We start from the raw sequence: 12,248 nt of genomic DNA on the forward strand, positions 1-12,248 counted from the left end.
AGGTTTTGCATTGCGATGCCCGAATCGTCAACACACCGACCCGCGCAATTATTCTATACCTGGCCTTTTGAAAAGCCTTCCGGTCCCCCGAAGGATTTGGTTGGTGTCATTGTGGATTTACGTGTTGGACTGTCAGAAACCGTGGGTCAGATAGCACTTCCGTATTTGTCAACAGACTCAGAAAATGATGTCACATTTTCGCCTTCCTCCAGGTCTGTCATGGCTTCGGAAGCCGCGCAGGTATTCTCAATTTATGTCTAGAAGCCTCCACGAGGTGTATCAGTGCGCCTAGGGATCCGGGGCTCGCTAGGCGCTTTCTGGCATTGCTTTATGCCATGCCTCTATACTGACCATATCCTGACGACCCAGAACAACCCTGTGGCAGATAGACAAAAGGGAGTACGACCCGCACATTCCTAGAGTATTCGTGACTGATTGCTTGCAACAACCACTGACTTGGCTTGGTTTTCATCCGTGTGCAGAGTATATTCAAAATACAGCAGCACATCCGTCTATCTGTCAGTGGCCCGCATATCTGACCTACGCTGGAAAGCCTTAATGCGATTGGGGCCGGAATCTAGTGGTCCGATCTCTGAGCAATGGAGGTCATCAGGGAACAACTGGTTAGTTTAGTTCAAAAGGATGTATGTGCAAAGCTCAATATGCACAAGCACAGAATCACTATAAACTGATTTTGTATGTGTTTCGAACTTGGACGTTTGGAGCAGGTGAATCGGCACGTTTTACAATGTGCATCAGAAGAAGACCAAACGGGAACGTTTGCGGCCAGTTGGGTAGGACCATTTGCCCTTTCGTCGAGAATCCGTGATGCTTCGTCGATTCCCTAGAATTCAGAAATTCCATAGGACTATTAAATTTAATCCTTAAGTTCCTTTGAATTGTTCGTGGACTTTGCTGCACAGGCAAGTGATCTTTATGGAGGCGAACGATCTACCGAGGGAGAAAAACATGCTGGATTTTAGTATTATTGAACGCTGAGGACATACTGAAAGGGAATTTTTCACACCATGAGCTCAACGACAGCTGCCTTATACGTTGGCGGAAGAGTATGCGTGAGTCTGCTTGCCTGCAGAAGAAATCGCGTCTCTATTTTCTTCACCAGGCTAGTGGCCATGGATGGTACTTCTCACCGGACTTGTTATTTGTCCTTTCCCTAGGCATGCTCTGCCTGAAATACCTACCTTTATCTATAGATGTTGTCAGGCGAACGGGCATTGATAAACGAATTCATGTTGATGATCAAGGTATTCTATACATTCTGTGTACACCCAACTTTATCTGCAGGGACTCGCAGGTACGTTGTGCGTACACTCTTCCAGCTGCCTTCTCTGGGGTTTTAAAGTCGACTTTGCTGCCTGGACTGGCCCTGTTGGCATGCATAGATTGCTCTCTGAGGTGCGGGAGTACTACTGAAGTAGGCTGTGTTTGATTCCCTCTACAATTTCACCTTGTTTCCTGTTATTTCGTAGTAGAAGGCCCAAACATTTCAGCGCTCCGACTCCCCTGCCCGCTTACCCCACCGCGGTCGCGTTGGTTGGGCCTTTCGTTTCTTGTCGAGTAGTGTGTGTGACTTTCTTCCTGTCATTTTTAAGTATGCAGGGGACGCATGCTTCGCTCTTCTCGTGTGCACCGTTTTAGCGCTTCTCTGCCTGAAGAACGACGATAGGGCGGAAACTCTTTCGCCATACTCCTAGCGTTTGGTCTGAAGGTAAGCTAATTAACACGAGAGCGCGCCTTTTACAATGCGTAGGAGGAAGATGTAGCAGACTCGTCTAAATTTGCCACACTTGAAGCCTTTTCTCTACACTGTGATATCTAATGTGGAACAAGTAAATACCATGCTAGTTGGGTTGCCTCTTCGTATACTTACTTATTGCATGGGTCAGTTAGCTTGATGCAGGAACACTTAGTGCTGTGTGTGTCTACGGAAGATGCTATATGCAACTAGCTGTATATGCCTCGAGTGGCCAGGGGGTACAGCAACGTGCACCCCAACGGTCTCCGTCATGTAAAAAACCTCGGTGCGTGCGGGCAGAGAAAGGTCGAAATTCCTTTTAAAAAGCTGAATATACCGGAGCGACAATTTTTGTTAAGTCTGGATCTAGGATTTTTCCTGTGAACTTTGACGGAGCCTCACACATACAAACTACGCGCAGCGAACTCCGTTCGACGTTTAAAAAATTTGGCTATAATCCTACTCAACATCACATAGGGTACACGAGTAGGTAGATAACACAGTTAATACTTGGTTACTGCAAGGTGTGGTATGAATAGCTGGGTGGAAATTGCCTGCGGCGAAATTGGACAGAATGGTGAGCTGTCGCGCAGCGGCTGTACCTGTTAGTGGGAGAGCTAAACTATCCACTCAGGAATACAGGCCACCGAGTCATAAGCCTCTTGACTGCATAAATTCAGGCCTTTTCCCGGATGTGTTAAGTTTCCTGCAGCAGCAGCGGCTGGAGCGGCTTTTGCTGCTGCGACGGGTCCGTGGCCATGCAGTAGCTGCAGCAGCTGTTGCTGCCTGCGACGATGGCCAGCGGCGGCGGCAGCAGCTGAGCACATGCTGCCCTTCCTCTTCTTCTTTCACGCTATTTGGGGTCTTTTCGTTGGTGTTGAATTTCTCGACGCGAGCTTAGATAGCAGCACTGCTAGGAGAAGCTGCAGCTAGAGCAGCACAGTCAGCAGCAGCGGCGGCAGCAGCAGCGCACGGACAGGCTCAGGATCTCTTTCTTCTCCGCGCAAACTGTTTGTCTAATCAGAAACAGGGGCAGAAGTCTGTGTTTGTTGTTGCAACCACCTATTTCCGTCTCACTCACGCGCATGCAGCACAAGCGCTGGGGCAGCGGTGGCAGCCGAAGCGGTAACTGTAGCCCTCAAGAAACTATTACATTGGTTCATAGCTGTCTTTAGCAACCCAGGTGGTCCACTGAAAACTCTTGTGTGCCTTTGGTGCGAGCGGCAGCAGCAGCAGCAGTAGCAGCAACAGTCGCGTCATAATAACGGCGGAAGCGAGGAAATTCACATACCGACACTGCCGCGCATTTTCTCACTGGGCGAAAACACCGGAAACAGCAGCAGGACCAGCTGCATCGTCAGTATCAAGTGTAGCAGAGACATGCGGGGCCCTTTTTGGCTCACCGTCCTGGGTAAATAGCTACAAGAGCAGCAACAGCCACCGTAGGAACAGCAGCAGCAGTGAGAGTGAACCTCTTGTGCTGTGGCGTTGGCTTTGGGGTCTCTGTTTTCCCCCTAGCACCATGGCGGACGCCGCAGGTAAGAGGCTCAACCGCAAGTCGCGAGAAAGGCCTTTTGGCTGTTTTGTTTCGTCTGCTGGTGGACCATTGCATGCCCCGTCCCTAAGGGCTCAAACCGGTGGGGCCTGGACTCATAGAATGATTGTTTGGCACTCTTGTAGATATGAGGTCTTCTTCGAGTCTTTGCTTGCTCTTTGGCTCAGGGTTGAATAAGTATAAGCTGGTTTTTTTGGGGGAGCAGGCTGTTGGCAAGACCTCCATCATCACGCGTTTCATGTACGACACTTTTGAAAACAACTACCAGGCAAGCAAAACAGCAAAGTAGAGAGCTTGGTAGCCTGTGCGGTGTTGACTCCGGATCGCGCCTTTCTCAGTGTGTGTGGGGTCTTTATTGTTTGGTTGGCTTCACACAGTCCCTGTGGCCCCCGCGTGCGTGCTGCTCCAAGATTTGCAGTCTGAAATTAGTGCTTGTATGGCTGTGGGATTGCAGTTACTCGGTGGTTGGTGTGTGGATGCGGGCTTATTGTGTGGGGCTTTGTAGGCCACGATCGGCATCGACTTTCTGTCAAAGACGCTCTACTTGGAGGAACGGACAGTGCGGCTGCAGTTGTGGGATACAGCAGGCCAGGAGAGGTTTCGTTCGCTGATTCCGTCGTACATCAGAGACAGCAGCGCTGCTGTTATTGTATATGACATCTCCAGTGAGATGGCGGCTAGGTGGGAGTGACGGGCTTAGAGAAGCGAATACATAGCTCGGTCGAAGGCAGCAGGGTGGCCGGCACGCTCAAGCAAGGTGGCTTGGGATGTCGTATGTGTGCAGACCGCGCCTCTTTTATAAACACCACCAAGTGGATAGACGACGTACGGGCTGGTGAGGGTGGTGGCACTTTGCTTCCTAAGGTTTGCGCCGAAGGTTTTAGCGGTAACCAACCATACTGGGCAGCGCTTGAGAACGCAGATTTCGCTGTAGCTGGGTAAAGAATTGTGAAGGTTTGGGCTTGAACCATGAGGAAATTGTGTCTGCAGAGCGCGGCAAGGATGTCGTCATGGCCTTAGTGGGCAACAAGACTGATCTATGTGACCGCCGGTACGGAGATTTCGGATGCTGAGCTTCTTTGCCTTTAGGGTCCCGAGCTGGAGGTGTAGGCTGAGAAGAGTCACACGCTGGTATTTGCCTGATTTGATGTGGCGGGGGGTGTAAGATTCGATGTGTCGCGGGTTGGAGTTTACCTATGGCGGGATGTAGGGTGTGTGTCTGCTGCATGCAGGCAAGTGTCTATTGAGGAAGGCGAGCAGAAGGCTCGTGAGGTAATTTGCTGCTGGTGTTCGTACGGGTGCTCGTTAGGGCCTTCTATCGTTTATTTCTGCTATAAGCTTTTGCAGTAGAACGCTTCACTCCGTAGGGCGTGGGAGGCCTTCTTTGTTAGGTCTGAAGTTTGCGGTGTTGTTGCAGCAAGGTATTTTGTTCATCGAAACAAGCGCCAAGGCTGGCCACAATGTGAAATGTCTATTTCGAAAACTTGTGAGCATAAGAGATCCCTTGTTTGCTTTTGCCCCGACCTCGCTGGCTTCTTATCTTCGCATCAGTGGCTATCCCCCAATCGCCCCCTGCCCTCAGGCAGAGAGACACTGAAAGACAGAGGATCCTCGCTGTGAATCGAATGTTGTTGCTTTTGTCTTCTTGTTGCGACAGGCGGCTGCCCTTCCTGGACTCGAGACGCAGCAGCCCCAATCGGAAGCCCAAAGTACTCCCTAGGCCCTGAATGCTTGTTGAGTTACACATCCTGCTGCCTCTTGTTAAATCACTTCATGTAGCCACAGCTTCTGTGGCTGTTGTTGACACCGCTGTCTTCGTTGTTGCTGCTGTTCCTGTTATTGCTGCAGTGGTGGATGTACAGCTGAACGCTACTCCACAACAGCAGGATCTGTCGCGCAAGGCGTCGAGCTGCAGCTGTTGAGGCAGATAGAGGAAGGAGGATTGAATTGATTACGGCGCTGCACACAGGCTTCGTTGCTCGCATGCACGGCCCCTCGTTGTATGCGCTCGATAATTTGTATGCATGAAGTGCATGCCTGCAGCACAGTTCATGCATACAGCATACGCTGTATGCGTAAAGCACGTGTGCACAAGTTGCATGCAGTGTTTGCAGGTCTCTGCATGCATGCCGTTTGTACACCGCACTGCTAGCAGCATTGCGCGTATACATGTATGTTTGCATGCATGCGCCTTTGCAGCTGCATGCACTGTCGCCCCGCCCCACGTTTTTGGTGCATTTCGGTTCGGGGCTGTCGGGCAGGGTAACCCACTTTTTAGCACTTCGATTCTGCTTCTTCCGTGTCTGCGACTGTTGTGGAGCGTCAGCAACACCAGATGCAGGCACGGCAGGAACTAACTCCTACTGCGGGGGAGAAACAAAGTTCCATTGTTTCGCTGCCGCGTCTTCTGAGGGTTTCGGGGCTGCCTTATTTGGTGGCGATAGCTCTGCTGTCACCTTTTTGCATGGATGCTAGGATTTAGGTGTATGTTGTTGTAGAATTCGAACACTAGGCTCCAGCGTGTCTTCCCTCAAGTAGTACTTTATCTGGGGAAGGTGGGGCGAGGCATACGAATGGCAACGTTTCCCATCGAAAATGAGGACAATTCGATAGGTAATTTGTACATATTGTTCTCGGTGAATTTAAATTTATGTTGCACGTCAGGTAAACACCTTATAGGCATTGAGGGCAGTGACTTGTTACCCAGTTCAGGAAAAATGGTACCCCCGCTGAGCTGCGTTGCGGTAGCATGTGCGACGCATGTAACGCTTCTGAGGTAATCAGAATGCCTAGATTTGGGTATATTGACGATAAACTACGAAGAAATTAGGGGCGAATCACATTTGATTTGTGCAGAGGAGTGGGGTAACAATCACAGCGGAGGGGAGAGTGACTAGCTTGCACCCTAGTTTTTTGACTGTTGTTCCTCCCCAAATTGCTCAAGAACTGGACGCATAAGGGAACTCCTTATTCTCATCTCTATGGGTATACTGCTCTGTCCCTTTCTCCTTTAGGAGGTGCCTTGGGGCCACAATGCCTTTGACGGCAACAGCATGTGCTCCGTTCGCTATTGCGCCACAGAGGTCCCCGGTCGGTCTGCAGGTTTTTCCGAGTTCGAGTCTATTTGCAGGGCTCACCACACCATTATTCGGAAAGCCTTGTGTACACTTATATATATATATATGTATATATATAGCTAAAGGATTTCCATGCACAGCCTGTAATGTTTTGTGCCCTCATTGGCATATTATAACAACCCGTGAATGTAATAAGTCAAGATCTGACTCCCTTTTTCTCTCTCTCCAACTGATGAACAAGCTACGAAACGTGGGGGATACCTCAGGTTTTCTAACTTTTATACAGTAGAAGTGCCTTGGACTTGAGACATACGGCCAGCCGTTATGGGGTTTGCTTCAGCGTCCCTATTTAGTACACTACCTGAGGGATATTCTGATGCTCTGTGCGTGGAGGAACGGAGCAATTTTTCTACTGCAGGAAGAATCTAGATTAGCCAAAAAATTATGCGCCCACTGTGAACCTTTCACCCCGTCGGGGAATGGGCTCTGCAAGGGAATGTGCTGCTAGCATTTAAAAGTCAATAGAAGCCCGAAATAGAGGGCCGTTATTAGCCAAAATATTTTTTCCCTCCTAGTTTTGGTCTTTTGCTGCATATTGTGGAATTGTGCTATTGTCTCGCAGCGTGGTCACTCCAGGGATGGGTGTTGGCAGCGATTAAGTAAACCTGAGGTTTCCTCCTTCCATGTAATTTAATCTGCATTAAATCTGCTATGTTTTATCTGAAGCGCATAAATAGGAATGAAAGGAATAAAGAATGACCCCAAAAGGTGAAGAACGCAGACACTCTATACAGGGTCGAGACTGCTGCGACTACTGAGGGCTTGAGCTTGAGGGCTTCACTGGCCCTCCCTCTTCCACTCTCGAATAAGCATTCACCTTCCTCTATACTGACACACAGAAGTTAAGAGTTGGATGCACAATTTTGTTCGAGCTCGCAAATATGTTTCATCGGTAGAACCCCAGGAATGGACAGCACCAACAGGAACCTAAGCTGTACAGAGCCAGCGAACAGATGCAAATTCTCTCAATACACATTGCATTTCTCTCGGTATTATGCCTAGATGCTGCGGTTCGCCCGTTGTGAGTAGTAGAATAGGCTGAATGACTCTCTGGAGCCTAAGCTGGAAGCGCTAAGCCCTTGAGTAACTTTGCTACGCTAAACCGTTTGTTTCTGGAACACAAGACCTTGAACCAATACAACCGATGCGTTGGTTTCCACCCAACATGCTAAATTTGCGCTCTTGTGCCCTATAGAAACTCCAGAGAATGGCCTTCATAGCATTCCCCGAGACTCTCAGATCTGCATGCTATTAGGATAGCATTCACTTTGACGCTAAAGTGTCAAGCCTGACGATTCACAGCGCGCCATTAGTCATTTGTGGCGTATGCTTTAATATATGGGCCGTTTAATTGCCTGCGAGAGCTGAAATGCAATGAACGGAAGTACCCAGGAGCAGCAGCAACGGCATTTGCTGCAAGTGCAGCAATCGCTACTGGAGAAGCTGCAAGAGCTAAACCAGCAACAGCAGCTGTTAGCCTCATCTTACTCAACGGGTAACCGTCAATACCTTTGCTCCTGTCCGCAAAGTTTTCAGGGTACAAACTGCAGCCGTAAACTCCCGTTCGCTTAGAAAGCCACCTCTAACCTCTAGTGTGGGGACTTCACGCATTATCCCTAGCTTTCCGTTTGGTTTGGGTTCAGCAACGCAACAGCCCATCTCCCTTCGTCGAGAGACTCCAAGCCCTGTTGCTTCGTATAGTTGGACGCTGCGGAGGCGCCCACATAGCAAGCGCCCTTCGGGTACACCTCCATCCTGGGGCACAGTAAAAAGCAATTCAGCAGGAAACCCTTCTGCGGCGAGTTGGACGCCATCTCAAAGCTTCTCTCGCACTCTGGCCGGAGGAGACCTCTCGGCGGCCTCAAGGCTGCTAAGTAAGCTTTCACAGGAGCCTCCGAGGGGGGGCCCAAGCATCGAACTCCTACCAAGCACCTTGCGCGGCAGCATTTCCGCTACCCCCTCAGCAGCAGAAGCAGCAGCGACAGAACCAGCAACAGCCGCACCGGAGTCAACGCCATTACAGTCAACAAGGAAGCGGCGTTACGTAGCTGCGGCAGTAGCTTCGGATGGCAGCGTTGCAGCAGCAGCAACAAAAGCCGGGGAGATCGTGGTCTTTTTCCTCCCTGAGAAACGGTATGCCACTTAAAGGGCTTCTTGGGGCCTCCAAATTTCATCACGGGCCCTTGGAATAGCCAGCGTATCTGTAAGAGTTAAAGAAGGCATAAAAGCCTTTACGGTGGCTCAGCACAGGGCCCTGATGGCGCACCCTGATGGTACGATCTCTATTAAGGTAGTACAGACAAGAGAAGGTGTCCAATTCCATCTAAGTTTTCATCTACGTATACAGAAGGACTTTGGCTTTAGGTTATGTGTGTAGGCCTCAACGCGTATGTGTTTTGGGCGAGCCAATAGCGTGCCTCTGCCTCTTGCCCCTTTCCCGAAAGCTGCACAAACAGCAGCATCTCGGACCACCTCAGTTGGACGCAACAGGTGACGGAAGTAAAGCTAGAAAAGCAAGCTGTCATATGGTGCTGTGTGCTGTGAGGCATCAGCTCGTTGCCTCTCGATTGGGGGGCCAGATAATCTGGACAGACACCCGAACCCACAGTCGCGTGGTCTTACAGATCAAAGCCCTCAGCAGCAGAACGTAAATCCTGAATCTTCAACCCTCAAACCCACAAAACTCCTACCTACACTGTCGTATACGTGAATGTCCTGAGCAACCAGCACCAGCTTTTCTGCTCTGCTCGATGCCCCAACAAGCTCATTTGCCTCCAAACTGTCCCCCCTATTGAGGTTTCTGCATGCAGCTTTGCATCTCTCTCTGCCGATAACGTTGCCCTCTGGTGTCTCCGCACTTTCCACCGCCTCCGAGTCTTCACGTCCAAGTATTCCCCCCCATTTAGGGCTTGCTGTCCCTTATTGCCGGCCACATGGGCCCAACACGGGGTCTTTGGGGCTCCTCGTAGATCTTCGAGACACAGGCAGGCATGCAGTGGTACAAGGGCCCTTCGGGAGGCCAGTCGCTGCAGTTCAGCTGACTACAGCAGCTTTGAGGGGACCTTATCGAGAAGGACTCCTGAGAGCTTCCTTACGAATGGCCATGTACGTGTTCAGCGGCCCCAAACACCTTTTCAAACGGATTTACATGTCTCAAAGGTCGGGGCCCTCAACAGAACAGATAAGCCTCGGAGGCTAAAACGCTTGCTGCTGTTGCAGGCAGGCGGAGTCCTGACTGTTTGGAGAGAGCAGCAGCCACAGAAACAGGATATAGACCGGTCTGCCAGGGCTTCTGGGGGGGCCTCTGCTCAAAAACAAACGCAGCGGCACCAACACCGGCCATACAAGAGGGAGTGCTGTTTAGATGCAGCCGCTGCCTCAGTGCTTCACAGTGGAACTGCTGCTGCCCCGTCTTGCTACAGCTTTTCGCAGTACGGCTTCCACATATAACAGACCCTCATGCCGGGCTACTTGAGGCCACCATGAAGACTGAGGAACACCGACAGGGGCCCTTCAAGGGAATATGCCTAGTACACACGGGCAGTTGTGTGGTGCTTCTGAGGCTGGTGTGGATGCCCTGATGCTGCGCCCTTGTGCAACTAATGTTTCTGGGAAATACTTTCTGCCGGGACTGCTCTATTACTGGTTTTGCCTCCTGGGCTGCACTTGTGTGCGCTTGCAGTGTGTTAGTAGTGGGTGGCCTCTTGCTCGTAGGGGGCCTCTGTCGGCAGACTCACAAAGGGATCATCTGCTTCTTCTCTGTACCTCCGGGCGACCTTCAGCAAGCTCATAAGAGCCTTCCGCCCCCTCCCTTTCCGCCTCCACTAGCACATCCCCAGAGCATAACACCCCGGGCCTTGCGGGGTCTCACTGAAGGCCTGCAACCCTCCAGCGTTCCGCGGAAGGACAAGTGCTAAGCGTTTGATACTTTTTATGCGCCCTTAGCCCTAAATGGTACATATGAACCTCTATGCGCTCACGTGCAGGAAAGGCTTGATCGATTTAAGGGTTTGTCAATGTTTGCTAATGCAGGGCGGCAGGCTCCCGATTCGAGATGCACACCGATGGATCTCCCTGGGGGCCCCCCGGAGACCCCTCGGATGGATGGCGGGATATGCAAGAGGCTTTTAGCAGCAGCAGCGTTGAGGAGGCCCGAACAGCAGCAGAAGTGAAAGCAGCAGCAGCAGCAGCAAAGCCACGCTTATGCTTTCTCGCGTGCTACTTAACGCAGTCTCCCGTTATTGGTCTCTTCTCCTTATCTGTCCCCAAGTGCTGTTTCTCGCAGCAACAGGAACAAGAGGAAGAAGCAGCAGCTCTTGGGCTTGTGCTTGAAGATGGAAGACTGCAAGTTTTAGGGTTCAGGGACCTCAACCTGCTGCTCGAGATTCAGCCGGAGGGGCGCGCTGTGCTGAATGCGGCAGCAGATAAGAAGGCTCAGTAAGGGAACAGCTCTGAGCCTTTTGGAGACCTCCTCGAGCTCTATACGCGCCACCCGTTGCCTTGCATGCTTTTTCCTCTAGAGGCATGCGGGGCTCCGTTGAGGCCCACTTCGGACTAAAGAAACACTGACAGCCTTGACAAGCTTCTCCGCAAGGAATAAACAGCCCCTTTAAACCAGAATAGAGACCCTCATAGTGTTGCTTGCTCAGACCTGTCATCCTCTAATGCATATCTTTGTGTGTGCAGGTGGCTAGTGGTGCTTTACTCAGATGGAGAGTTGGGCCTGTTGAGCTTCGCTGCTGCTGTCGCTGCCTGGCAGCAACAGCAGCTCAAACGAGCTGCCCAGGGGGTTCCCATGTCTCTCCTCTTTGCCCCCTTACAGAGAGTCTCCCCCCCCGACGCCCTTCCTAATCCACACGAGCTTTGCCTCATTCCTGCGAAATGCGCAAGTAGCCATGCCTGTTCACACGGGCAAGCTGCACCTGCTGCTGCTGCTTCGTGGACTACGCCGGCTGCAGCAGCACACTACCGCAGCAAGGCTTGTGCCTGCCCTGGTGATCAACATTACTGTACCGACAACAGTAGCAGCAGGGCCCCCGAAAGGAAGGCTTCCTCTCTCTCCCTGTCCTCAAGTCCATGCAGCAGCAGTACACTTAATAGTGCGGTGCGAAAGCCCCTCCATCGGAGTCGCACGCAGCACCCCTCCTTGTTTAGCAGGCGAGACCCTTACTCCTATCCGCGCAATGGAATTTCTATGTGGGAGTCTGAAAATTTCTCTAGATGCCGCTCACTGGAGACCTCGAGGTGTAGGAGCTTCCCTCTTGCAGCAGCAGCAAAACGTCCTGGCAGCCAAGAGAAGCAGCTCCTTCACCAGGGAGAAACCACCGCTAGACTAGCCCGTTCAGCAGCGGTAAAGGCAGGACAACAACTAAAAGACGAGTGGAAGAACACGTGGAGGGCCCCCCACAGACCGCCAGGTGAAAATATTTTCATAAAATCCCACAGTGGGAGCACCCAAGCAGCCAGGCGCTTCACAATCAGTACGCCAATGTCGAATTGGGAGCCCCTCAAGCGAAATCAGCGGGCTTCTGGTGGCACTGCCGCTGGAGGTAGTGCAGCGCGGGTGCCAGCAGCGCATCGACCGTTCCACAGAGCATCGACTGTGATTTGCAACAACATTGACTCGGCAGCAGCAGCAAAGAGGCAGCAGTTAGAAGAGAAGACGCTAGCTGCCTGCCGGCGGGCCGCGAATAAGCTAGAGCGAAGGATGAAACGCCTCGAAAGAATCAGCGCACACCAGATCCCTGCTGCGAATACCGCTTCGGAGGCTGCTGCTACTTGTTGTACAGCGAGCGCACTG

General features: G+C 51.5%; 3 protein-coding genes across 3 annotated transcripts; all 3 read left to right on the forward strand.

The window, feature by feature from the left end:
* The first annotated feature begins 2,330 nt into the window (after positions 1 to 2,330).
* Positions 2,331 to 5,233, forward strand: LOC34618560 (ras-related protein RABH1b). Its single transcript, XM_026334978.1, has 11 exons — positions 2,331 to 2,464; positions 2,854 to 2,970; positions 3,176 to 3,294; positions 3,479 to 3,579; positions 3,817 to 3,976; positions 4,096 to 4,146; positions 4,302 to 4,362; positions 4,544 to 4,583; positions 4,729 to 4,773; positions 4,969 to 5,020; positions 5,160 to 5,233. The coding sequence occupies exons 1-11, from the start codon at positions 2,331 to 2,333 to the stop codon at positions 5,231 to 5,233; spliced, it is 954 nt and encodes a 317-aa protein (XP_026190763.1).
* Positions 5,234 to 7,822: 2,589 nt separating this feature from the next.
* Positions 7,823 to 9,898, forward strand: LOC34618559. Its single transcript, XM_026334979.1, has 4 exons — positions 7,823 to 7,842; positions 7,985 to 8,426; positions 8,484 to 8,581; positions 9,355 to 9,898. Exons 1-4 carry the CDS (start codon positions 7,823 to 7,825, stop codon positions 9,896 to 9,898), a joined length of 1,104 nt encoding a protein of 367 aa, XP_026190764.1.
* Positions 9,899 to 10,502: 604 nt separating this feature from the next.
* LOC113146739 lies at positions 10,503 to 10,889 on the forward strand. Its single transcript, XM_026334980.1, has one exon. The coding sequence runs from the start codon at positions 10,503 to 10,505 to the stop codon at positions 10,887 to 10,889; it is 387 nt and encodes a 128-aa protein (XP_026190765.1).
* Positions 10,890 to 12,248: the final 1,359 nt, after the last annotated feature.

Source organism: Cyclospora cayetanensis, unplaced genomic scaffold (genome assembly GCF_002999335.1).
Source record: "Cyclospora cayetanensis isolate NF1_C8 unplaced genomic scaffold, CcayRef3 CcayRef3_contig_55, whole genome shotgun sequence".
Classification (NCBI taxonomy): Eukaryota; Apicomplexa; class Conoidasida; order Eucoccidiorida; family Eimeriidae; genus Cyclospora; species Cyclospora cayetanensis.

Bases quoted from the DNA above. Each gene is read 5' to 3' on its own strand.
- LOC34618560 (XM_026334978.1), top strand. From the start codon at position 2,331: ATGGTGAGCTGTCGCGCAGCGGCTGTACCTGTTAGTGGGAGAGCTAAA. The intron at 3,580-3,816 runs GCAAGCAAAACA...GGGGCTTTGTAG, and splicing joins CTTTTGAAAACAACTACCAG to GCCACGATCGGCATCGACTT. The intron at 4,363-4,543 runs GTACGGAGATTT...TGCTGCATGCAG, and splicing joins ACTGATCTATGTGACCGCCG to GCAAGTGTCTATTGAGGAAG.
- LOC34618559 (XM_026334979.1), top strand. From the start codon at position 7,823: ATGAACGGAAGTACCCAGGA. The intron at 7,843-7,984 runs GCAGCAGCAACG...CAAAGTTTTCAG, and splicing joins ATGAACGGAAGTACCCAGGA to GGTACAAACTGCAGCCGTAA. The intron at 8,582-9,354 runs GTATGCCACTTA...CCCCCCATTTAG, and splicing joins TTTTTCCTCCCTGAGAAACG to GGCTTGCTGTCCCTTATTGC.
- LOC113146739 (XM_026334980.1), top strand. From the start codon at position 10,503: ATGCACACCGATGGATCTCCCTGGGGGCCCCCCGGAGACCCCTCGGAT.